The sequence below is a fragment of the Mauremys reevesii genome, linkage group 4 (genome assembly GCF_016161935.1).
Source record: "Mauremys reevesii isolate NIE-2019 linkage group 4, ASM1616193v1, whole genome shotgun sequence".
Taxonomy (NCBI): Eukaryota; Metazoa; Chordata; order Testudines; family Geoemydidae; genus Mauremys; species Mauremys reevesii.
Genome location: NC_052626.1, coordinates 104836799 through 104863862, shown reverse-complemented (window position 1 = coordinate 104863862; position 27064 = coordinate 104836799). Strand labels below are relative to the sequence as shown.

At 42.0% G+C, this 27064-nt stretch overlaps 1 protein-coding gene and 1 long non-coding RNA gene across 17 annotated transcripts in view; one reads left to right on the top strand and one right to left on the bottom strand.

Annotated features, from left to right (window-relative positions):
• Positions 1 to 924: 924 nt before the first annotated feature.
• LOC120404267 lies at positions 925 to 4899 on the bottom strand. The gene is made up of 2 exons (XR_005597899.1): positions 4789 to 4899; positions 925 to 1857 (listed from the first exon to the last, which is right to left on the bottom strand). It is a non-coding gene; the product is annotated as an uncharacterized LOC120404267 (long non-coding RNA).
• The window catches only part of SERGEF (secretion regulating guanine nucleotide exchange factor), a 257753-nt gene continuing 232538 nt past the window's right edge, over positions 1850 to 27064 (top strand). For all 16 annotated transcript variants that reach the window (XM_039536446.1, XM_039536448.1, XM_039536451.1 and 13 more), the window contains exons 1-8: positions 1850 to 2063; positions 7618 to 7756; positions 8422 to 8577; positions 9175 to 9269; positions 11790 to 11850; positions 13221 to 13334; positions 14193 to 14255; positions 16786 to 16944. In XM_039536446.1, coding sequence (XP_039392380.1) covers positions 2034 to 2063; positions 7618 to 7756; positions 8422 to 8577; positions 9175 to 9269; positions 11790 to 11850; positions 13221 to 13334; positions 14193 to 14255; positions 16786 to 16944 — 817 coding nt within the window. In that variant the 5' untranslated portion in view covers positions 1850 to 2033. The remainder of the gene's footprint in view (positions 2064 to 7617; positions 7757 to 8421; positions 8578 to 9174; positions 9270 to 11789; positions 11851 to 13220; positions 13335 to 14192; positions 14256 to 16785; positions 16945 to 27064) is intronic.

Below are 27064 nucleotides of genomic sequence, written 5' to 3'. Positions count from 1 at the left end.
GTCTTTTTGAAATTAATAGCAGTTTTGCCACTGGCTTCAATGGGAACAGTACTGCAAAATAATCTGCAGCAATTGGTAACTCTCGAATGAATATGCTGTATATGCTTGTTTTATCAGCATGACTTGTCAATATTTTGAAAGCAGAAATGGCTATAATAAACACTCAATACACTCATAGTGGATACAATTCACCCATAGGCAGTGACATTGCACAAGGCCTACGCATTGCATAAAACTCACTTAAACTCTGTACTGATGTCATAATTGCGATTTAAATCGTACCTAGGCCTAGTTCTGCCCCACCTTCACTGGGGTGAATTTCTCCCCTCTGTGAATGCACATGCTTCAAAGTAAATGAGAATTGCCCAGTTTAGTCACCATTTCAAATTCTGAAGCCAAGGATTTTTAACACAAATGTGGTAGTTACCTACATTTCTGCTTATTAATATAGACTTTGTTATTGTTATCACAAATATATTATTACCACTATTATTTTGGGCACATACACACAAGAGGGCTACCTTAGGATGCATCCTTGTCTTGGCTTCCCTAAAACCAGCAGGCTGACTCTCTGCACATTATGCTGGGGAATGGTTTAATAGTTGGTGAACATATTCTGTGTTTTAATGCAGCCCCCCTGGCCTTGAGAGACACGACAGACCCTCTGTTTGCTTTTGGCAGGTCTAATCTGCATGGATTTCTGTGCAGGGCAGCCAAAATATAGTTCAAAATAGCCACAAGAGCATAATAAACTTGTGTTTATTTGGGGGCATAAATCCAGACATGAGCAGGAATTTGGTCTTCTGTATATAAACTGAAGTCTGAGACAATACAACAGTTTAAGATGACTATGGGATTAAACAATTGACACCATACTGGGATGTTATAGTCAAGAATATTTAAATAATAACAAAAGGTTTAACATAATTCTGGATTGTTTTTAATTTGGACTATACCACAACAACAGTTCACATAAGATACCACAGAGACCAAAGCATATAATCTGTCAATATGATATTAATATGTGGGTGACAATGATGATTTACCTGTATGGTAGGATCGGGGCCCAGCTTGTGCTAGGCACTGTACACACATATAACAAAAGAGCAGACTCTGCCCCAAAGAGCTTACAGTCTAACTACATATTATCCATTTGGCAGTTTGCAAGTGTAATATCAAAGTAGCTAATACAAAATTGCTCAAGTGCACACGGTCAAGTGCTGCACTGACATCCAAGCTGTGCCAGTGGAGACGGTATATACTGTGCTGCATGACATTGAGTATCGCAGGAAGTGGGACATGAACGTCATTGACACACATGACATTGCCTGGCTTGCCACCAACGCTGATGTGGGCAAAACTGGGCAAGTGTTAACTATCAGCTACTATCCTGTCTTACAAAAACCACAACATGAAATACAATGCCAGGGCTATTTCTAGCTCTAGCTAAATAAACCACCATAACCGTCTTTAATTTTTTTCGTAAATCACATTTATATGATTTTAAAACCCCCTCATGTTTGACGAGCTCTGAAGACTGAAGCCGAGCAGTTGAAAGGTAGGCAAGGCCAGAGGGAAGGCTGTCTGGGTCTCCTGCATTCAGAGGGCCTGGGCAGCCATCTGATGGTACAGTCTGGAATGACAGACGCGCGTACTCTCCTGCTTCCCGCAGTGCCCGGGCGAGGGCAGGAATGGGAGCTGGGCAGTGAAGCAGCTCCTTGTCTCTAGTAGCAGCAGCATGGCGGATCTGTGTGCACGTGAGGGGGAAAGCTCCCGGGGAGAGCTCGGGCCTGTCCGGAGAAGGCTCGCTCGCTGGCTCCGGAAATTACAGGGCGCGGACGGGCAGCACGCGTGGCCCTGCGGGGAAAGAAGTACCGTAGCGAGCGCCCAGGCACCCGCCACCCGGCCAAGCTCCCCTGCACCGCCTCCCGTCCCAGGGTCCCCGCCCCGCCCCGTCCTCTCCACCCGGCGCAGGCGGGGCTTCAGGCGGGAAGGGGCTGGGCTGAGCTGCGAGGGGCTGCCGCGTTGGGCCCATGGAGGCGGCGCGGACGCTGTTTGCTTGGGTAGGTTGGTGCCTCCGGGGCAGGCGCCCTGAGCGGTGGAGGGGAGGCTGCTGCCGGGGGCACGTGGGAGAGGAGGGGGGCGGGTTTGCTTCCTGTGCAGGGAGAAGCAGCAGAAGGCTGGGAAGGTATTTTCTTCCCGTTCTCTCTTTCCCACCTCCCCCCGCCAGGCACTTGTACCCGCCCCAGCAATTTCCTCCTCGCTAAAACCAAATTATGGCCCTTCTGCAAGAGCAAAGACCCCCCCGCCCTGCGCCCGCACCAGTGGGAGCCGGGCTGTAGCCCTCTGTGGCTGCAGGGGCTGTGTGGTGTGTCGCGTGCAGCTGCACCTTGACCGTGATTTCGGGTGGGATATTGGGTCCCCCTCAAAAGGCCCTAGTCGTGGCTCTCCCCGGCCGGCGTGGGACCCTGCATCATTAGTTCTGGGACGGGGGCTGCGGCGGAAAGGGGGCTGGCCGCGCACCCGGGGCTGGGCAGAGCGCGGAGTGTCCCGAATGCTGCGCTTTGCAATAGCGGGGCTGCTGCAGCGCCTGGGTGTCACGGCAGACCGGTGTAAATGGGCTTCACCTCCCCCCCCCTTCTGCCCTTTTATTTGTCAAACTTCTCACAGAAAATCGACAGACAAACCCATGCCCGGGAATTCTCGCCTTGGCGAGTTCTGAGCTGTGGCAGATCTGAGGCATGGCTGGAGTCTTGTAATAGCCGGGGCTGCAAAGCCGAGGGGTGGGGGAAACTGCTAACTTTCCAGGAGTCCTTTGAGCTGCGTAAAGTAGACTGAGCAGATTGCAGCCACCGTTGTGTTTAATATAGAGAGACTGTCCAAGAAGATTACAGGGCACAGTGTGGATGCAGCCTGCCACTCCCTGTACATAGTCAGGCTGCTGCTACAGTGAAATCAGTGGGGCTGGAACTATTTTTATAGTAGGGGTGCTGAAGGCAGAAACCAGGTATTTGGGTGGTTGTTACTACTTCAAGCCAGAGGATGCTGGAGCACCCCTAATTCCAGCCCATATGATAAGGCTTCTTGCAAGGACAGCAGTTCACCCATGTGCACAATTGCAGGGTCAAGCCCTAGATTTATAACAAGTGGGGACATTGTATGCTGGGTCCAGTGGTGTCCTCAGGTTCTCTGCGTTAAAGATGAGTGTGGCTATGCATTGCATTGTTGAACTTTGTGGGTTCATCTTTGCTACTCCTGATGCAATTCTAGTGCACACATTATGGGCATTGCCATTTGTATGTTTGAGTGTAGCAAAACCTCCCCTTATACAAACATGCCACACTGAATAAAAGTGCTAAAAATATATATAGCAAAAGGCCATGGAATGGTTGTATTAAAGCTCTCTCTATTTCTGGAGCTACCTTGTTAATCTTCACATGGAACAGATTATGTGCTTCTATGCTTCCTTTTTAATGTTTATCTTTGTGATCCTCCCCTTTCTGATCCCATTTGAAAAAGCTCAGAAATAAAATATATTTTCTGAAAGATTTCTATATTATGCCTTCTCTCCCTCCCCCACCCCCCAAACAGTGTGAGAGAATCTCAGTAGCTGTGTGTATTTTGAGAACTGCTACTGTCCAAAGTGTTCGAAAAAAATCCTTGCTAGGAGTTAGAGAGAAGTTTGCCCTGGCAAGTGTCGGCTCCTATGCCATCAATGTCTACAGAATTTAAGCTTTTATTTAAAAAAGAAATAAAATTTCTGTTTCTTATTGTTGTGAAGATCACCTTATAAATGTGAGTGGAATGTGATGTCTGCCTGAGACTGCTGACACTCCAGTGCCACCTCTGCTACTTTATAGCTTTGCTAAGTATTAGCAGCGTGAAATTAACCAACTCAAGGCCAAATTGGGGTTGCTGTTCAGAACCACAGTTGCCAACTTTCACACGATAAATGAGCACCCTGACTTTCACAATAAGCCAAAAATCAAGCTAATCCCATTTCAAAACAAGCCAATCTATAAGAATCTCAACACTCTATGTGACTAGATCCCCCTGGTGTGCAGTCTGGAACTGTGGTGGGCCCACTGTGCACCCCTGACTCTCTTCCCCCCTTTCTTCCCCCTTGCCCCTGTTTGCCGGGAGCTGATCTTAAAAAAAAAAAAAAAAAAAAAGGGCAACAAGCTACAAACCAAAAACTAGCCAACGAGTGACACACAAGCCAATTAAACCAAAAACAAGCCCAATTTCTGTGTTTTTAGCGGGTTTAGTGTGTCTGTTCAGAACCCTATTTAAAGGTTTCTTGGACTGGACACCTGAAAATGTGTTCTCTCTCTGTCCCTCTCTGCAGTGTACCATTGCAATGTGTCATATGATAATACAGTCACCTGGTATCCACTAAAAATAATCCATTAGTAGCTGATTGTGCCTTGGCCTGTACACCGTGGAAGAGGGAGCCAATGGGCTATGCATGCCACAGCCCATATGCAAAAAGATCATAGCTGCTGACTTGTCAGTTTGCATTCTGCTCAAATATCTGCATGGTTCATGCACACCAATTCCTCCAAAAGTTTCCCCCTTCCCTTTGAAGTCAAGAGGAGTTTTGCCATTGACTTCAGTGGGACCAGGATTTCAGCTGTGGTGCATAAAGGACACATCGGTGGCATGGTGTGGATAGCTATAGTTGCCCCTACCTGCTCTGATCCTCACCCATGAACTCTGGTGTGCAGTAGCCATATTGGTCAAAAATAATCATAATACAAATTTTCAAGAGTAAGTGGAGATAGGCACCTCAGGCAACTGGAAACCTTATTCTGCCATCCTGAAGGCTGCTAGCTGCCCAAGGTATCCATCTTCTGTCTTTCTGCTGTCTTGCCTTGCCCTTCCCAGCATCTAATTGTCTTATACTCCTTGCAGTGAGTATGTAAGTTTCCCTCCTAGAAGAGTTGTACAATTAGTGAGTGGTGATAAATCACCAAACCATCTGATATTATATGTACTATTTATAATTGAGTGATTAACACCAATTTCCAGCTGCCAAATGGGCTGGAATCTTGAATTTGTTGTAGGCCATGCAGTGAAGCCAAAATCCCCAAAATGAACTTTGACCTCTCCATCCAAGTGCCCTTTTGTGATACAGTCTTAAAATTTGCTACATTCATTTCTTATTAATTGATACCATCTCTCTTTAAGACACATCAGGTGCTCTATAACCAGTGTGGGAGAGAGAAAGAACCCAAGTGAGGCAGGGGATTTGAGGTGGAAAAGGGGCAGTGAAAAATCCTAATGATTAATTTCTGCTTGGGGGCAGTAATTTTGAGTCTGAGGTCACCAACACCCAGTAACAGGTTTTTGCTAAGAATGTTGTTGCAGGCAAGTAAATGTGCTATTGGAATTGATGTTGATAGCAGTCCATGAGTCTGGCTGATCTAACTATCAACTAGTGCTGTTGAGAAGCCTCAAAGACATTTTAAGACTTCCCATATTTTATTTTCAGTGGTTACTTCGGGCTATTCATTTATCTGGCTTGGTTTTAGCTTATAAATATACCACTAGCTTCTCTTCATGCCCTCTCTGAGTTAAAAGAGCTGCCGATGAGAGACAAGTGTTTCCATTTCACCTGTTCCAAGTTCCAAATGAGACAGCATGTGCTTCTTACTTCATTTTGGGGGTATTATGCTGGGAGAACATCTACATTAATGAAAACTTAATGGAGGGTGGTTACATTTATTAGCATAATTATTACATGCATAATTTTAACACTAACAAGCCTTACCCATTCTTTAGCAGGCACACTGGGCTAAACTCAGCACTGATATATTCAGGCACAATTCCATCAGTAGCATTGTAGTTGTACTAGCATACATCAGTAGTGAATTTGGCTCAAAGTGCCTAAAATTATCTTGCCAAATTTTCTTAGTTAGCCAGGGATACATTTTATTTGTACAATTATAAAAAGGAATTTGGAAATATTCAGCAGCTTTTCTGTGGAGTATTTGACAAGCCCAGGGCTGCATAAAACGAACACAGCTTATGCCATTCATATCACTCTGTGGGTTGCGGGTTTGTATAATAAGGAAACACATGCATGCAAAAAATAAGCAAATTTTGGCATAGAGAAATAGGATAGCTGTTTTTTTAAAATAATCAGCCAGATGTTTACAGTAGGTCTCTGCTTAGGGACTTATTTGGTAAATTAGTTTTAAAATCAGATGGGACCATCATGTAATTCTAGTTTGAGCTGTTGCATGATGCAGGACATAGAATTTCACCAAATGATTCCCGCATCAAGTACATAACTGCTGTGAAAATATTGCATCTTTCAAATTGTGGTCTGAATTTGGCTAGCTTCACCTTCCAGCTATTGGATCGTGTTATGCCTTTGTCTGCAAGATTAAAGAATTTCTACTTCAGAAATATTGTCCCATTGTAAATACTTACAGACTATGATTGAGTCACCTCTTAACCCTCTCTTGAATAAACAAAATAGATTGATCGTTAGAGCCCTGTGTGGGTACAAAATTTGTATCTGCATCTGATCCATGATCTGCAAACATGATATGAAGCAGATATCTGCAGATTTGCAGGGCTCTAGATATAAAATTTGGATCTGCATCCATCTGCAATCTGAAAACATGGTCTGCGGATATCCCCATCCACAGATATAAAGTGGATAGCTGCAGATTTGCAGGGCTCTATTGATCGTTAGTCTCTCACTGTAAATGCAGGTTTTCTAGAGTGGACACCAGATCTGGACACAATATTCCAGGAATGGTCTCACAAATACTGTATATGCAGTGGTAATACCATCTCTTTACTCCTAATCAGTACCCCTTCCTTTTTTTAAAAATTTCCTCAACAAAATTCATGTAAGACTGCATGATTTAAAAATGGAGATGCCAACAAACTTTGCAAAGTGCTTAGGTGGACCTGCCGCTCTTTGAATGAAATACAGCTCTTCAAGTGTATAATATTATACATGCAGTATTCATTTCTTTCAGCAGCACTGCAATCTTGTGAAGTCTTAAGTACTAGTGCAGGGGTCGGCAACCTTTCAGAAGTGATGTGCTGAGTCTTCATTTATTCACCCTAATTTAAGGTTTTGCGTGCCAGTAATACATTGTAACGTTTTTAGAAGGTCTCTTTCTATAAGTCTATAATATATAACTAAACTATTGTTGTATGTAAAGTAAAAAAGGTTTTTAAAATGTTTAAGAAACTTAATTTAAAATTAAATTAAAATGCAGAGCACTCCCCCCTCCCCCCGGACCGGTGGCCAGGACCCGGGCAGTGTGAGTGCCACTGATAAACAGCTTGCGTGCTGCCTTTGGCACACATGCCATAGGTTGCCTACCCCTGTACTAGTGGATAAAAGTGGCTGATGTTTAATGGCAGAGGCATGTTGAACTTGCATTATCTGATGCCTACTCAGTAATTTTTAAGGGTTTGCATATAATGGGCCTAAGATCCAAGATATCTGTGTTCTAAGTTCTGCATAACAAAATACGGACAGGTTGAGTTTTTGCAAACCCTAAATAAACCCATTTCTAATTAAAGGCTAATAAATTGCTTTATCAATAAAACTCTTTCATCTTTTTATTTTTCTGTATGTGTTTAAAGGGTGCAAACAGCTATGGGCAGCTCGGCCTTGGTCATAAAGAGGATGTGCTGTTGCCTCAGTCTCTGAAAGATTTTTCCTGCAAACATCAAAACATTAAGAGCATTGCTGGAGGAGGAGGACACTCTGCAGTTATTACTGGTAACAGACATTCATATGACATGTGCAATGCAAGGACTGGCATGTTTCTGAATGAGAATCTCTTGGTGCTGTGCTGCCACCTATGTGTGGATTGCAGTTTCTAGCAGGTGCCAATCTTTAATTGCAAAGTGGAAAAGTTATTTGCTGCCAATTAATTAAATTGTTTTGGAGAGGAGTTATGTTATTTCAGTTGCCTCTAATGGTCATTTTATGATTATGTGATGATTATTTCTTAGCCTGTTCTATCTGCTTATTATGCAAGAGGGTTCATTACTTTTGGGGGAAAAAAGAGGATATTTCACTTTGAAAAGGTAGGTTATTCCTTACCTTAAGTGGTGTCCAAACCCCTGATTAGAAAGTTCTATCATTGGCTACTTAGGAAATAGGAAGGATATGAAGGAGAAAGTGAATAAGATGAAAGACTTCACTCTGAAACACTGAGAGGAAGCAATGTTAATGTTAAAATCATCTTCCTTGGCAGTCACATTCTCCATGGCTGTGTCTACACAAGAAAGAAAAGTGTATTTTTAATTTGTTAAAGATATATAATTCTGTCTTGAGAAGATAAGGCCTATGCACGCAGTGCTAATTTATCGCAGGATCACAATGTGTGTATGATTCTGTTTTGCCTGTGTTATGACTGTGACAGTGGTTTTATTTTGCAGGTGCAGGAGAACTCTTTGTATGTGGCCAAAACAAAGAAGGACAGTTGGGACTCAATCACACTGAGGATGTCCTGTGTTTTACTTCATGCACTGCACTGTCTAGTGTTTGTGTGATACAAGTGGCCTGTGGTTGGGATTTTACAATCATACTTGCTGGTAAGTCCATCTCACTAAAATATCTAGCTCTTATATAGTGCTTTCATCAGCATATCTGAAAGTGCTTTACAAATGAGATCAGTATCATTATCTCCATTTTACAGATGGGGAAACTGAGACTCAGAGCAGTGAAATTACTTGCCCAAGGTCACCCAGCAGGCCAGTGGCAGAGCCAGGAATTGAATTCAGGTCTCTAAGTCCAGTGCTCTGTCCACTTGGCCACACTGTTTCCCACCATAGCCTGGAGAAATATTATGACATACAATAAAAGCACAGAGCTCTGTCGTACCAAGGTCTGTACAAAGCTTGAGTGCTCAGAGGTTTTATGCTCTTTGCTTTGCCAGTGGAATTACTGTATGTTCCGCACACTCTCAGTTATCTTTAGACCTTTACTGAATATGGTTTATAAGAACACAAGCCCTTGAGCTCTTGAGCTTTTTGAAAAGGGACAGTTCAGTTCTTTATATGCTGTGCTGTGGTATCTTGCATATAATTGTTTTAATCATGTGTTATGGTATCTTGCTTATAACCATAAATGTACCATAAGGTATAATGTTATGAGTTGCACTGCTCCAACAAGGCTGTATTATGTTGCAGGAAATGGCCAAGTTTTATCCTGTGGGTCTAACTCTTTTGGACAACTAGGAGTCCCTCAAACTTCAGGAGGATGTTTGATCCCACAAAAGATTGAGGTAAAGACTCAACAAAGTTGTCCTCTACAGATCTTGTCCTGTTTTCAGTGCCCCATACAAAACTCACTAAATCAGTGGAAAGACTCCTATGGATTTCAGTGAGTTTTGGATCAAGCACTTGGACTCATTGAATACAAGAGAATTACTCATGTGAATGATAAAAATCCAGGATTAGGCATTTTAAGAGAGTGAATACTGTTGTACATATTAGAAAGTCAGCACTTCTGGAAGCTGTGTGTGTGTGTGTGTGTGTTTGTGTTAAATGAAGAAAGTTCCAACTTTTACTAAAGGAGAATGGTACATTTTGGAAAAGGACATAAAATTTCATCCACACACGTTTTAATAGCCACAGTCAACCAAACAATAGGCCAAGTCCTCAAATGGTGTAAACTGACTGAAGTCAAAGGAGCTATGTTGATTTTTACCATCTGAGGCTCTGACCCAGGGCTTATGAGGTGTTAAAAATGTTTCAGTACAAACTTGAGGAAAGAAGGAAAGGATTTCCATTGATCTTAAATTTTATTTAGTTTCTTAGGGCTTTATGTTGAAAAATTCAAAGGATTGAAGAAGAACTTGTTAAAAAACACAGCTGATTTCAATATAGGCAGTTGTGTTCTGGGACGTCTACTGTAGGAAAGTTTTTGTTCAACTGAGTTCCTTCTGCTGGCACATGCTATATAAATGCCAATTCTTTGGTTTTGTGCTTCTGCATTTACAACTTAGCAGCGCAACATAATATGCAGAAAGATCTTTTAGCAAAGGTTGCAGAATCCATTCCTTAAATTTTATTTTTTATAAGAAAAATTATTGTGAGAAATCAGCACTTTTGATCATCCCTACAATAAGAAACTAGTGTGTGTTCAGGGAAATTAAAATTTTATGGATTTTAGATGCATTTTCTTTTGAAATGATAAGCAGCAGCTAAAAAAAAGAATTTTAAAGGAAGTGAAAAATGCATTTATATTGTCCTCATTTAACCTCCAAATGTTTATCAAACCGTATCAGTTTCAAAAGAAATATGTTGGAGACTAGGGAATCCCATTCCTTATTGGTCCGTTTCCTGCGCTCATAAACTCTGAGGGGCAGACTCTTAAACCTCAGCCTGTGTTGAATAATACCTTGCTCCACAGATAGTCATCATTGCAGTCAATGGGAGTACTTATGGGGTAAGCCACTACTTAGCGTGAATAAGGGTATCAGAATCTATCTCTGAAGTAATTGCTTTAAAAATCTTATAAGAAATAGCTACTAAGATTTATATATCCTCAGAGGAGCTTTACCACTGTTGGCTATGAACCCAGCAGTGTGAAGGAATTCCTCATGGCAGCACTATTCTCTCCTTCTAATTAATCTCTATTTACACTTGGGTTTCTATTTTTAGAACATTAACGAAACTCTTTCCTCTCCAAATAAATTTCTATTTCTGTTGCATTGCAGAGAACTCCCATTCTGTAAAGCTTCAGAAACGGCAAAGTCCTTTCTGGTTCTTTGGTTAGGATTACCAGTCTATTGCCAGTGCCAAAGCCTGTCTGCTACTTTTTTTAAATTCAGGGACAGCCTGGTTATAGAAATGAGAGAAAGACCTGTTAAGTTATCTTGTCCTCTTGGGCACAGGAACTGTTGTGTTTGTACAGCACCTACCATCCTTGGCAGCTGCTGCATTACTACTGATAATTATAGTCTACCACCCTGACAATGCAGGCTCATTCTGCATCTACCGTATTTTCTTGTGGGGTTTTACACAGCTGGTATATATCTGTCGATTCCTAATTTAATAAACCATGTGAGCAGTGTTTTTGTAAGCACTATTTATGTTACATTAAATGCTCATGCTTGCTGCCATTTCTTTTATATCAATATTACACCCACAAAACTATGTTAAAAGAATGTGAAGTTTGCAAAATCAAGTCCTCAGGTTAGGAAATACTAGAATTAAGGCATCCCATGCAATCTTAATTTGGTCCCTCTGTGCATAAGTGTTATAATACAGTTTAATTTAATGTTCATACCTAAAGACAGGGGGGGTCTTATAACTGAAGTGTTACACACCATTAACTATAAGCGTGCTGCCAGCTCTGCCTAAATTATTAAATTGCCCATCATCAAAGTATGTTGGAACCAGTGAATTGTTTTGCACTCTGGACTAAAGTGGCTGCTTGTTACTGATATTTGTTACTGAATATCCAGTATGATAAAAGGGGGACTGTAAAATTGTGTATGTTTGCATCTTAGTTACAAATTGCTGAGACTTCTTCCTTCATGTGAGTATTTTGAGCTCAACTGTTGATCTGCTGCTGTACTATGGCACTTCTGGAAGCTTTGCTTGGTTTTCTTAAGAAATGCCCAAGACTATATTGAAATGAGACTGAAATATATTCTAAAATAAATATCTTTGTGCTGAACTCTGACACATATAGTCTGTAAATACGATACCATTTTCTTGCATTTGATAAAACATGTTTCCCTTTGAGAGGTGTAAAATGCAAATTGAAAATATGTTTTTTTCTTATGTTTGAATAGTCCCTCACAGAGAAGGTGGTGAATGTTGCTGCGGGACTCAGACATGCTCTTGCTGCTACAGGTGAATATGCCATCATAAATTTAACATTTCAGCCAGAAATTAATACTACTTTTATTTTGTGAGATGTCCAATAGCTTACATTAAAAAAAGTCGGGGGAGGGAAAGGATTTATGATTTTATTCCTATTTGTTACAGAAGCCATAGGAAAATGACACCTGAACAGTCCTGTCCATGGTAAGGACAGGCATGTTAGACAAGAACATGGTAATGAATATGCTAGAAACACCTCGTTCCAAAAAATGGTGCTGAAAGAAGACTGTCCAAGAGCACAGGGCCAGATTTTCAAAGCTACTTCGACACCTAAAATTTGGCCCTTAGTGACTTTTTGGGTCTCCTACTGTCAGCTGTGCTCTATATTGGCGGGTCATAGTTTGTATGAAATTTAAGGCCTTATCCTGCAATCTGTTTTCAGAATTCTCCAAGGCCTGATGGGGAGTCTTCCACAGTCATTCTGTGGATTTGGCAGGTTTTGCTGCAATCAACAGTCAGCCTGTTGCTTTCTTGTTGTTACTTGCATATGAGTTCCAGACAGTTGGGTATTGAGTGAAGGGTAAAAGGGTTGAGATAGAGATTGGAAGAAGTGTGTAGTCTAGTGGTTGGAACAAGTACTAGGAATCAAGCACCCCTTAGCTCTGACCACGATTCTCAATTATAATCCAGATCCTGATTCTTGTATCCTCTGGGCTAAATTATGACCAGCCGTAGGGGTCTGAGCAGAGGACTACTGGGTATAAGAGGTTAGGTCACAGAGTAGCAGGGAAATCAGCCACTATGGGGTTGTTACTCCGCACTGCTGTGCAAGTGGATGTGTAGAGGTGGGAAGTCAGTAGAGCCTTGACTGCTTCCCAGCATGTTGGCCAGCACAGCTGGGTTGATATGGAGAGGGTAGTAAACTGTGCCAGGTAAAGGGCTGGCAGAATTTATTTTTCTACAGGAGGCTGAATTGTGGGACTTAATTGTGATTCTTTGAATCACCGTTCAGTCCCATATCCTCTCTTGAGGCAGTTCAAATGCACAATTCTCCTGGCCGTGAGTCTTGAGCAACTCCACAATGTAGCCTTCAGGGATTTGGAGCAAGACATGTACCCCTCTTTGGTTCTGGTGTCCCATTTATAAAAGGAGATTAATAACCACCTGCCTCTTGGAGGCCTTCTCAGGATTCATTCAATGTGTGTAAAGTGTGTTTGGGATGAAAAGGGTAATATAAGTGGAAAGTAGTATTCTTTATAGATAACTTTTTAATTAACACCAATATAAACTAAGCCAAGCAAACACTCTTTTGAAATTAGTTAACAAGAGAAAAGGCAGTCAACTGAATTTGTCAATAATCTCTGTGTTTTAATTTCCTTTTGTATGCTCACACTGAGAAGAAAGTGGCATGGTGTTCCAGTGGGGAACAGGCATGGCTTCTCGGGCAAACCGGGCAAGCCAAGGGAAAATGATCCCATCCTTCTTGACCGCAAAAGAACCTTGTAAAGTAACAGGTAACTAAAGAATCACACTTTTTCTTTGTAAAGACAGTAGCACTGGGAACAGTAATATATAGACCATGTACTTACATACAAACAATGCACCTTTTTTATAAGCTCCCCTGGTGTGTTAACTATGCTTCCCATAATTTTGCAGTGATTCAGATGCATTACAGAAGGTCATTACAGAAGTAATGAATTAATTGATGCCGGGTAAGGGACAAATCCAGACTACCTCCTGCCTGGACACAGTGGGAACTAGGGCAGCTGCTGTGTGCAAAGAGGGGATGTGGATGTAAGGGAGCTGTGTTCTGTGGCAGCATGGCGGGGCTGGAACATGGGTGGGCTGATGTACTGGGAGTGGGACTTTGACACTCCATGGACCCTCCTATCTCTCTCACATTACAGGGATGTGAGTGGCCATGGTAACCTCCATGGAGTGGCTCTGCAGATGTGCTGTGGCTTGCAGACAGGTTTCCCCTTTATGTTCCCCAGCGTATCTCTGTAACACCTGGTGTTAGTGTTCCAGTGTGAACTGGCATGACCAGGGCTCGGGGTCTGGATTTCCCCTTACTCACAGAAACACATCAGCACCACATTTTAAATATGTCCTCAGGAACTGGCACAGTCATTTGCAGTGTGTCTGTGGTGTGGTATGGAATGGGAACACAGATTCACAATCCCCTGGACAAATAATGCTGACTTTCTTGGGATCTGTGTTCCGTAAGCTGAGACCTTCTGATGTAAAATACATAATATACAGCACTCGTGGTGCAATTTCTGAAGTAATATACTTCTATTCTGTACTACAAGGGATCTGGGCATACAGACGTGTCTTGCCTGTACTTATTCCATGGAACTGATGTTTCCTAGGTCTGGAAGATGTAAAGGTGAAAAAAGTCACTGCCAGCTCCTACCATTCAGTGTCACTTACAGGTAGGCCCCAGCAATATATGTATGTATTAGTAGGCTTGGGCAATGTATTTAGAAGCTAGATATTTATGACTTTGTGAATTTTAATTTTTGTTCTAGCTGGGCTCTACTTAGTTTGTAAAATCTGATGGGATCACAGCACAGCATGCTATAACTTCAGTGGTATTCATTGGTTTGAAAGAGTAAATTATCTAAAAATGGAGTTAAGTGGATTTATTTGCCTTGGACACTATCTCCTCCCCAAATTGATCCTAGCCAGCACTCTTCAGTCATGTGGGGGCAGGTTCTAATACACTTACTCCACAAATAGTTTCATTGATTTCAACAAGGCTATTCTGTGAAGCACGGTGTTACCTGTTGTAAGAGTTGCAGAATCTGGGATTTATTAATGCACCTTGGTGGGACGTGTTCTCCTAAATCATACAGGTGCTTTTGTAAACACCACCTTTTGCACTCTGCAGTCAGTTCTTCTGTGCTGGCTAAACAGGAACCAACATGTCACATGGAAAGGCAGCTAGAGTATTGCTCTGCGTGAAGGGAAACAGGATTCACCCATCAATTTTAAAGGCGGAACCAGTCATCAGATCATCTTGTCTGACCTCCTGTATATCACAGGCCACCCAGCCTACCTGCACGCTGAACCCAACAACTGAAATTAGGCCAAAGTATTTACAATCGACGGGAGCCTAAACTGTTGTGTGCCACAGGCAGAGAAGAGCAGGGACTGAGGTGCACGAATGATTGACGCCCCCACAAAGGCACGGAATTCATTGAGTGAGATATATCCAGATGATCCTAGCATGCAGCCCACGCCCTGCCTTGCACAGGGAGGCCAAAAAACCAAACAAACCCGAAGGCCACTGCAAATGTGACTAGGGGAAAATTCCTTCCTGACCCCACGTATGGTGGTTGCTTTTTATGCTATAGATTTATAATCTTGAGGCATGGAAAATGTATTAATCTTTCTGAAGACATGAAATCTTGAGTAAAACTATACGTTTGGGATCTCTAACATCTTCTAAACTGTGCACCAGTGTATTCACTTGGGCCAGTTTACAGTGAGTGATAATTATGTGGGGAAACATTGCAAAATGTGAATTTTATTGAATTCTAAGACACGCACACTGATGTATCCCTAACTATAGGCTACTCTGAGAAAAATTAATTTATACTGGACTAGTCTGTAACTGACGTGAATTTATTTAAGTAGCAAATGGATTATTCTTCCATGTTTTTATTATCTTGATTTTGATTAAGCAATCTTTCCCTTTTGGCTACAAAAAGACCAAAGCTCCTGATGCTAAGTATCCAAAGCTATTTAATAGTGACACTTCTGTCTCTCTCTCGCCTGCATTAGCTTTTAAAGGTGTGTGTTTGACTCAAGGTACTACAGTACTTGTTTTTAAATTACCAGTGAGCTACAATCTGCAGGGTTTTTTTTTTTACATGGATGTGAGGCACTGTTTATTGTATACTTCATTTCTTCTTAGTCTCGCCTGCCGCCTACTGGTCATACTTGGAATACCATTAATTTGAAAGTTTTACAGAACTGTAGAAAGGATTGTTACAAAAACATATGGCACATTTTTAAAAAAAGGATGATGAAACTGTTAATTCACTCCTTCAGTGCCCAGCTTACTACTTACACCCAACATAGTAGCAACTATATGGCCTATAGGCATATGCTGTACTGCCTTGGGTTGTGTGCAAATTACAGGGATCACATTAAAATGTACAAAAGGGGCTAACGGTAGGTAGATTGTTGTAGCATCCATAGTAAATTGTAAGCCACACAAATGTTATGTTGGTTATGGCCTTAGAAAAACGTAACTTTTTTTCTTTGCTTGAAATTAGCGATTTCTGTCATCTTCTTTTCCCCTGAGAAAGTGTATTTCATTTTTTCTGGGGAAGAATTCCAGACAAATAAAAGAGTCAATTACTTGATTTTCACCCTCCCACCCCTTTTTTAATTGAAAAAATGACAGAGTCCTTTAGAAAACCTAAAAAAGTCTGTTTTGGCATTCATTGTTTCTCTTAACAGTTCGTTAATGCGCTTTGATTAGTCCCATTTCAAAGAAGACTAGATCAAAGCACGTTAACAAATTGTTAATATGCGTCAGCAAGGTCCACATGGACAGTTATTCAGTGACAGGGTAATGTGGGTCAGATTCACACCCCAGCTTGCATTGTGATTTTGGGATGTGTGCATATGCATTTTTTTTATTAAACAAATAGAGAAAAAAAAGTAATCTATTTCAATGGTAGTCAGTGTCCTTGTAGTGGAGAGAGGCATGAACAGAGTTATTTGTTCTGCCTTGGGAAGGGAAAATGTGTTGAGGGCCCTTATGGCTCCTTTTATTTTTTACATTCCAGGTGTGTTTGTGTTTGTAGGGGAGTATAAATAGTGGGGGAAATATACAAGAAAAATTGAAACTGAATTAATGTATTACCCTCCCTTTGTATTTTTTTCGATCTGTTGATATTTCACAGAAGTAGCTTCTCTCTAATTTCTTTACTTTTGTATTTATTTCAGATGAAGGAGAATTGTGTGTTTGGGGTAGCAACAAACATGGGCAGCTAGTGAGTAAAGAGACTTTTCTTGTTGAGCCCCAGAAAATAGATGCTCATTTTTTCTCGGGTGAAAAGATTGGAGCGGTCTGGAGTGGATGGACACACGTAGTGGCACAAACAGGTAGGAGATCCAGAAGTTACAAGCAAATACTTAAATATCCACTTTATTCTTGGCAAAACATGTTTTTAATTTGATCTTCCTCACTGTTAATAGTGATGCACAGAGATGTTTTCAGAAAAAGCTGTACAGTGATAGTCTTCAAAAAGTATGGGAATAGACTTCTTTCCATCAAGAGTACTCCTGCTTCTCTGAAAACTTAGTATACAATAAGAGCGTCTGGCTTATTTTAGATGCTTGCTGCTACAAAAGCACCGATATACACAAACAGCTCAACTCACCAGATGATAGAAAGGGGGTAACTCTCCAGTAAGTGAGAAATTCAGGGGATTAGCCCTCTGGGTGAGGTGTAACCTCGTCCTTGGAGAGAAGAGAATCTGGTGGTGTTCTGTGCAGAGTGGTAGAAGATTTTGGCTGCAGTTTCCAGGTTGCAGGGTCATCTTTGGTGAGAGGCCTCTGGCAGTTTTCTGTCAAGGCCACAGAAATTATACTTTGAGGAAAACCTATTGATGAGGCTCCTTGTGGTTCCCCCAGGCAAAGAGTTTTCCCAGGCAGTGGGATCTTTATTAGTTAGTGAGGAAGGATAGTCTGGTGGTTAGGGAATTAGCCTGGGAATTGGGAAAGTTGGCTTCAATTACTTGCTTGGCCACATACTCAGGGCTGGCTCTAGACCAAATGGCACCTCAGGCAAGGAGTGTCTTTGATGTCCCCCCTCCATTTGTTAAACTTTTAAGTATCTTATTTTTTATTGCATTTGTAGCCCATTTCACGACTTTGATGCATGATTTATCCCTGTCATATAAGACAATAAATTTGCATGCTAGGATCTGTAAATCTGTACTTACTCACGCCATATGTAAGCAAATAAAAAAAATCATTTCCTGTAAGCTTATAGAAACTTTTTAATTTTAAGAATAACTGAAATGTACTAACATCAAGAAATTGAATTGTGCACCAACGTTGGGTGGACCAGTGTTAAGTAGTCCTAGTCCTGTTTTAGATATTAACCCTAGTCCTGTTTTAGATATTTTCCCATCAAATTTACCCCTTTCTGCAAACTAGATTGCAACTGAGCTTTTTGCTTCCTATACTGAGTTCCTGAAGGCTTCTTTGGGGACATCTTTTATTTTCTATGGGGGAAAACAGACAGTATTAGGGAGAGCAAAAGTCTATGTTCCACAGACTTAGAAAGTCATCAAACATTACATGTTAAGCATGTTAAAAGAAGTAACAATATTTATTTAATATTGTTGCTTAGATAGGGGTTCGATAGATATCTCTGGCATCGTATTAAATATGTCCTTTATTAGTTGCTACTTACACCCTTCAAGTCTTAAAACACAAGTACACCTTCACGATTACACAGTAAAGCAAGGTTCATAATATCGTAGCTGGGCTCCACTTCATTCTTATATCTCACTGACTGACTGGTGATGCCCCGCCCCTTATATGCCCAGGAGGGCATGGCTAACAACATTGTAGGAGATTTGAGGAAAATATAGTTCTCAGAAAGTCTGGAATGTTCCACGAGATTCTACAAAGGTCCAGAACGTTCTAGGAAGTTAGTGAAAAATGAATCAACATACGAATACCTGAAACATTTTACTTCAAGCATTCTATTTTCCTTTTTGTCGCTAACAACAAAAACAGCACCTTCAGTCTGGCATCCCAGGTGATCTCCTGGGTCGCCTGCCTGTAAATCTGGTCCTGCACGTACTTCCAGTGTGATCTTGGGCAAGACTCTGTGCCTTGGTTCAGGCACAGATGTAAAATGTAGAAAATTCTTATATCAAATATTAAATGTACTATAAAATTATAATATTTATTTACCTCAGGAAGTCAGTGTGAGGAGAAATACATTAAAGACTGGGAAGGTATTCAGATATTATGATAATGGAGGCCATATAAGTACTTAAGACTGAAGTCAGCCTAGATTCTGGATGATACTATGAGTCATCTTTGCAGTTATACAAGTGCATGCTAGCAGGACCACACTGTCTATATTATTTTGTGCTCACATGTGAACCTCAAAATGATTTTCTTAAACTATTATAAAAAGGACAGTTACAAATTATATTGCAGGCATCTAGAAAACCTGGTGGAATGGGATTTAGTTGTTTTTAAGGTTGGAAGCCTAAAAAGATCAAATATTTCCTCTTTAATCTACTGCTAAATATTAATGGAGTTTGAATTCTGTCCCTCCGTAAATCTAGGTATTTATATGATTCCTCATTACTATAACTTCTGAGTGACTCTCAAGTTTATTCATTTGTTTTCACAACACTCCCGGAGGGGACGGGGGAAGTATTATCCTCATTTTATGCTTTATGAAGACATCTGTGCAATGAGATGTGGTAGATGAAATAACAGATAATATAGCTTTGTATTCATGTCTACAAATAGACTAATTTTTTTGCATTTCCTCTTAATATTAGCTCTACATGTGCTTGGGTTTTCTTGATCTGCTTTATTACACCATTTAAAAACTAATAAAAATGTGTATTAAAAAAATCCCAGAAAATGAGATGGTAGGCTGTATTGTTTGATTTTGGTGAGCCACCTCATAGACAACAAAATAGAAATTATCCAGACAAGATTGGCAAAAAAATATTATGAGGGGGACTGTCCCTGTGAGACAAGATGAAAGAAAATGAGTATGATTTAGGTCTGATCCTGCAGAGACCCTACATCATCATGTGAAATTAAAGAAAATGGGACTATTCTCATGTGTCGGGTATGCAGGATTGGGCCCTTTGCTTGGAAAATATATAAGTAAGGCAGTGTGATAGAGGTACTTGTATGTAAAATAATGGTTGATCTGATGATGGCACTTTCATTGCTGCTCTGTCCAATAATGCAAGGACAGGAGTAAACTGGCTACATTAAAAAGCAACCCATTAAAAATGGATAACAGGAAACATTCTTTTTAGTTACATGTAAATAGCCTGTGCTATTTGCTGCTGCAGCATATGTCACCAGGCTGAGCTTCTCTCTGGCTCCACAGCATGCCCTGCCACGCCCAGTCTTTTGCACAGAGGTTTATTTCCTTAACAGAGGTTAGCAAATAAAAAACAGCCTTTTAACTCCATCCTTGACCCCAGGCTTCAGGGTCACCCTTCCTAGGGGTCTCTGGCACTCCAGCTCCTGGCAGCTTCCCAGTCTCAGTCAGTTCTGCTCCCTTCTTGGGGCAACTGCCCCAGGGCTGCTTCCCTGAGCCCTTGGTCCCTTGCTATAGGGTCCCACCAGAGGAGCTAATTCCTCTCCAATGTGGGCATGTTTCTTCCATGGTACAGCCTGTCTCAGCCCTTCCTCCCCCAGCCGCCCATTAGCAGCCCTTTATAGGTCCAGGTGTAGCTCAGCCCTCTTTAACTAGCTGTATTGGGCTCACCTGGTTTGGTCCAGGGAAGCAAAGGTGCTTAACTTTAAGCATATGAGTACTATAGCCTCATTGATTTCAATGGGACTACTCATTGCTTTAAGTTCAACATATGCTTAGTGCTTTGCTGGATTGGTACCATAAAGCATGGTACCAAATAATACTATTGGTGTGAGAGAAGAGTGTCTATGTTAATGTCTGCTATATTGCAAACCGTTGTGCTGGAAACGAATGGAATGCAGTGGACCACGGGATACCAAAGCATTTTTTGTATTCTAGTGACAGATGGCATTCATCACTAGCACTCATGATTCATGAGGTATGCATCACATTAAAGTTGCACAAATCTGACAACTACCTTAACTTTTGTAACCCCACTTAAACTCTAACCTGTTTTTGGAGGCTTCTGTCTTGAGAATTCTTAGAGCTATAACCAAGGCAATGCACTATTTGAAAATGTATTATCTTTGTTTTCAGGTGGAATAAAAGTAATGATCTCTAAGGGTACGTCTACACTACGGGACTATTCCAAATTTGCATAAACCGGTTTTGTAAAACAGATTGTATAAAATCGAGTGCGCGCGGCCACACTAAACACATTAAATCGGTGGTGTGCATCCACGGTCCGAGGCTAGCATCGACTTCTGGAGCGTTGCACTGTGGGTAGCTATTCCGTAGCTATCCCATAGTTCCCGCAGCCTCCCCCGCCCCTTGGAATTTCTGGGTTGAGATCCCAGTGCCTGATGGGGCAAAAATAATTGTTGCGGGTGGTTCTGGGTAAATGTCGTCAGTCACTCCTTCCTCTGGGAAAGCAACGGCAGACAAGCATTTCACGCCTTTTTTCCCTGGATTGCCCTGGAAGATGCCATAGCATGGCAATCATGGAGCCTGTTTTGCCTTTTGTGACTGTCACCGTATGTGTACTAGATGCCGCTGACAGAGGCGATTCAGCAGCGCTACACAGCAGCATGCTTTTGCTTTTGCATGACAGCAGAGATGGTTACCAGCCATACTGCACCATCTACCAATCCATAAATTGGTAAAAAGATGATCATGGCTACCAGTCGTTTTGCACCATTTGCTGCTGTCATAAGTGCCCCTGGCTGCTCTTAGCCAGGGGCGCAAAAGCCAAAATTGGGAATGACTCCCAGAGTCAATCCCTCCTTTTTGGTATCTAAAAATAGAATCAGTCCTGCCCAGAATATGGGCAAGTGTACTAGAGAACCACTGTATCAGAGAGCACAGCTGCTCTGTGTCAGATCCTGCAGAAATTATGAGCTGTATGCTATTCACAGGGGGTGCTCCTGCAACAACCCCACCTGTTGATTCTGTTCTTCCCCCAGCCTTCCTGGGCTACTGTAGCATTGTCCCCCCACTTGTGTGATGAAGTAATAAAGAATGCAGGAATAAGACACAGTGACTTGTTAGTGAGAAATGAGTGGAAGGCAGCGTCCAGCTGCTATGATAGTCCAGACAGGACAGTAAGGAGTGTGGAGGAGAGGAGCCCAGCATCCCTCTGCTAGTCCAGGGGCAATTGAATCTTTTTTTTACACATGAAGGGTGGGGGCTGACAGAGCTCAGCCCCCTGTTGCTATGACGACGATGGTTATCAGCCATACTGCACCATCTACCAGGAAAAATTAGGGCCAGGCGCCCTTGATCGACCTGACGGATGCTAGTCATCATGGTTACTAGCCCTTTTGCACTGCCCCATGTGCCAATAGGCTGATGATGAGGACGGGTACCAGTCGTTTTGCACCATCAGCCACCCATGGCGGTGGGGGGAGCAAGGATGTTGGTGTTCAGTGCTGCAGCATCGCGTCTATCTGCAGCATTCAGTAAAGATAGGGTGACATGTAAAAGAGTCAAGAGAGGATTGTTTTCCCTTTCACTTCTGGGGGTGGGTGAGGGGGTGCGTAAATTGCCTAGCTATGCCCTGACCCACCGCGGACACTGTGTTTGACCCTAGAAGCATTTGGAGCTCAGCCAAGAATGCAAATGCTTTTCAGAGAGACTGCAGGAACTGTGGGATAGCTTGAGTCCTCCAGTCCATGAGTGTCCATTTGATTCCTTGGCTTTCCATTACGCTTGTCACGCAGCAGTGCGCTGAGTCCCTGCTATGGCGTCTGTCTGGAGATTTTAAAAAAATGTTTTTTAATTCGTCTTCTGTAACGGAGCGCTGATAGAACAGATTTGCCTGCCCTTACAGCGATCACGTCCGCATGGTCCATGCGGGAGGTCTTTCTTTATTTTGATTTTTAACTGCATCGCCACCCGTGCTGATCGGAGCTCCACGCTGGGCAAACAGGAAATATTCAAAAGTTCGCGGGGCTTTTCCTGTCTACCTGGCCACTGCATCCGAGTTCAGATTGCTGTCCAGAGCAGTCAGTGGTGCACTGTGGGATACCGCCCGGAGGCCAATACCGTCGATCTGCGGCCACACTAACCCTAATCCGATATGGTAATACCGATATTAACGCTACTCCTCTCGTTAGGGAGGAGTACAGAAACCGGTTTAAAGAGCCCTTTATACCGATATAAAGGGCCTCTTAGTGTGGACGGGTGTGGCGTTAAATCGGTTTAATGCTCCTAAAACCGGTTTAAACGCTTAGTGTAGACCAGGCTTAACTGTAGGGTTCATGAGAAAAGTGGTTCCTCCATTAATGCTGACACTGAAGGGGGGGAAACAAGACATTAGTCAGAATAACCTGATTTTAAAGAGTGGTGATTGTCAAAACAATCAGTTTGTTTCAGTGTTTGTTGGCAATGAATATCAGCTACATGAATCTTTCATGTAGGGGATATTTATCACCAACAAACACTGAAACAAATAAATGGCTTTGACAGCCACACTCTCTAACATCAGGTTATTCTGACTAATTGAGAAAACACTTTTGAAATTGATTTAAGTGGAGCTGTGCTGACTTCTACCCTCTAAGGATCTGGGGCAAAATTTTCAAAAGAGTCAAAGTGACTTAGGAACTTACTTCCATTTTAAAAAGTGACTTTTAGGCACTTAGGAACCTGTCTTATTTAAAATCAATGCGATTTAAGATTCTCAATCACGTAAGTCCAAATTTTCAAAGGTATTTAGGCACCTGAAGATGCAGATAGGTGCCTAGTGACCTTTTCAAAAATACTTAGGCACCTAACTCTCATTGATTTCAAGCACCTAAGCACTTCTGAAAATCCCATTAGGCATCTATCTGCATCTTAGGCACCTAAATACCTTTTGAAAATTTTACTCCTTCTCTAATATGTGTTCCTCCATTATGTGACCTTCTCCCTGCTTGAGTCTTGTGCTGCTGAGTTCATGAAATATTCCTGATTCCCCTGTTAAAGAGGGACCTAAAATCACCAGATTGAGGTAAATGGATGGATTGAGGAAATAAAGGATTTAGGGGAAAAAAAGAATGAAGTCTGATATTTTCTCCACTTACTCTGGCTACTATGGAAGGTGGAAATGGGATCTATGTTTATCACCAGAAATATCAGACTCAAATTGGCTTCAACCACAGAATCACAATGAAGGAACTTTGTTGTGTGAGAGTTTTACTTAGTTAATAGTCTATAATACAGCAAAATATAATACACCACTACCCTGCTATAATGCGACCTGATATAACACGAGTTCGCATATAGCGCGGTAGCAGCGGGGCTCCGGCGGTGCTTTAAAGGGTCCAGGGCTCCGGCTGCTACGGGGAGCCCCGGGCTCTTTAAATCACCTCTGGAGCCCTGCCACCGCTACCCCAGGGCTCCGGCAGTGAGGCTCAGCCGGCGATTTAAAGGGCCCGGGCTCCCCACAGTGCCCGGATCTCTTTAAATCAACGCTGGAGCCATGCCTCTGCTATTCCCAGGGCTGCGGCAGCGGGGCTAACTGGCGATTTAAAGGGCTCTGGCTGCTGCGGGGAGCCCCGGGCCCTTTAAATCACCACTGGAGCCCTGCCACCACTATCCCGATATAATGGCGTTTCATTTATAACGCGGTAGGGATTTTTGGCTCCCCATGACCGCGTTATATTGGGGTAGTGGTGTAGTTGAAATAGAAGTTACTTTAAGCTTCACTGTTTCAGGACCCACCAGGATGAGAAAAAGTTTGGGAGAGCGGTACAAATTCGGGCCCAATAAATGTTTTGAAGCATCATCCTGATCAAAAGTTTAAATTCCTGCCAACATGGCTGTAAAATACTATCTATCAGTGAAGACACATAATGAAAAGGGTTGGGTAAAACTTGAACATTTTGCTCATACATAAAATTATAAATGCTGCTATTCCAACATGTTCTCTTTCAAAACATTTTGATTTTTATCTGCTCAGAGGAGCAGCAGTTGACTGCAGAGCAAAGAGAACATTAAAGAAGTAAATGGGACAGTGATGTTGCTAAAAGAAGCCATCGGGAGGAAGAGTTGGCTGTTTTTTTGGATGCCCTGGTTTGACACTGTGTAAACATGTCCCAGGAAGTTATTTCTTCATTATTAGATGTAAGGAAGCAACATGGCCTATTTTCCCCCTCAGTTGTATTGTTTTGCCTCTCACACTTACAGTGATCTTATTTTTAAACATTTACTGTGTTTCTTGTATGCTGTGGGTAGGGTTTTGCAGGGTCATGTTCAGCAATATTTGTGCTTTTCATTTCTTCTTACTTGCTCCTTCATCATAGCTGAGAACTCACTTCTGAGGTCAGGGGGATGCCTGACTTTTTTTTCCATGCAAGATATGCCATCACATCCAATGATAATGAAAGTTCTTCTCTCTGTCATTCTCTTGAGAGCTTAATTACCTTTGTTGTTTTTGTGCTGTTTGTCACAAAATTCATTGGTTCAGGACTAATATACCTTTTTCTGAGGAACATGAATTGCTTGTCTTGTTAGGGCTGTTACTCTCTTTCACGGAATGTTCTATATTCCATATTGACATTCACCTTAACTGATCTCTTGTAAGTGTCATTTTTTTATCCTTTTAAAATTGGGTTGTTTCTGTCAGAGTATTCCAGTCTCTTTAATTTTGGGTCTCTCATTCCCCTTGTGCTATCTTATTTTCAGTAGCAGATGAAGTTCTTCAATGCAGGCCCTCTGCCTCTGCTTTGATTCCTAGGTTCCCCACAAAAGGAGACATGTAGTTAAGCTTGTACAGCCCTCCTTGTGCTCTTTCAAGAAGAATTATTATTCTGCTGTCAGCAGTGCCCCTTGTACAGTAAGGTCTGGTCCAAAGCACATTAAAGTCAATAGACAGTCTCCCATTGCATCCAGTTGGGTTTGCATTAGACCCCTAGTGATTGGCTAAAAACCTGTATTAGTCTCTACTTTGCTTCCTATATTGATACTTATGCTGAGTGACTTTTCAGGCACAAATTTCAATTGTAGCAATGCCTCTGTTACTGACTGCAACATCAATATTGCTCTTCACATCAAGTACGCATCTGATCCAAACCTCATGCCTCAGTTCCCAGTGCCAGCTGTGCTCTCTGCAGCTAATGAGCACAGCACTGCTCTAGACAACAATTTTTGTCACCACAGCCTCCGCGCCAGCAAAATGCTCAATGCCGCAACAGTCATTGCTATAACAGGCATCTTCAAAATAGACAATGCCTTATGAACACAAGCAACTGCACCCTCTCACCTTGTGTAACAGTGTTAGCTGTCATTTGTGGTCTCCCTCAACGTGTTTACATCAGTCAGAGGGGAATTGCACATCGATCAATGTGAATTTAGAAGTTACTGCTCATCTGTTTCAAAAGAGGACTGAGCCCTGTACTGGAAAGCTAAAGATGTAAAGTAGGCTACTCTATGAAAGAATATAACTCACCTGACTTGAAGGCAATCCTAAATATAGCAAAAGTGAGAGAGAAAAGCCTTTATTAGATTTACTGAAGGTGAATCATCATCTTCAGTTCAAAACAAGTGATTTCCTGATTAACTGGGATGGCAGATAAATAAACTCCTTTCATCTGGGCTGTTTTATTATCTAAGTATTCTCCTGAATAAATTCACTAATCTATTTTTCATGTACCTATCAAATGAAATTACACTTCAGTTGAGTTTGGATGAAGAAATTCTTGATACAACTAAAGAATTCCTAGTTCCTTCACCCAGAGGGAGTACCTCGGCAGTGCAGTTACAATGCTATTTCTGCCTCCTATGCAAATCTCACTGCAGCGCTAAGAAGTCTCGGAGGAACAATACACAATCAACCCCTATGAAAACAGCCTCAGTAGCATTAAGTCCTGAAGCCAAATGCATTACTGAATCTGAACTTCCTTGGACGTCCCTCAGCATCACACCAGTTAGCCCACATAAAATTATTTTATGAGGCCTTTTTTTGCATATTACTGATCCACATAGCAAAACTGAATCATACTCTCTTAGTCTAAGAAATGCCTTTAAAGCAAGTGGGGATTCATCCCTGCTAGGATTTGGATCAAGGCAATAACTCGTGTCACTGGAAGCAAATGGAAATCTTTAGTAGTTGTCTGCAGTACATGCACAAGTATCTTCTGTCTCTGTCACCACTGGATAAGACCATGACAATTTGCTTCTAAGTAATGTAATAGGTGTAGTGCAAACGCATCTAAGTAAGGCCTACTCTACACTAGGAAATTAATTCTGTATAACTACATTGCTCAGGGCATGTTTACACTACCTACTTGACTCAACCTATGTTGGGTTGACTTACAGCTGCGGTGGCTCATGTCCACACTACCCTCCTTCTGTCGGTGATCTGCATCCTCACCAGGAGTGCATCCACTG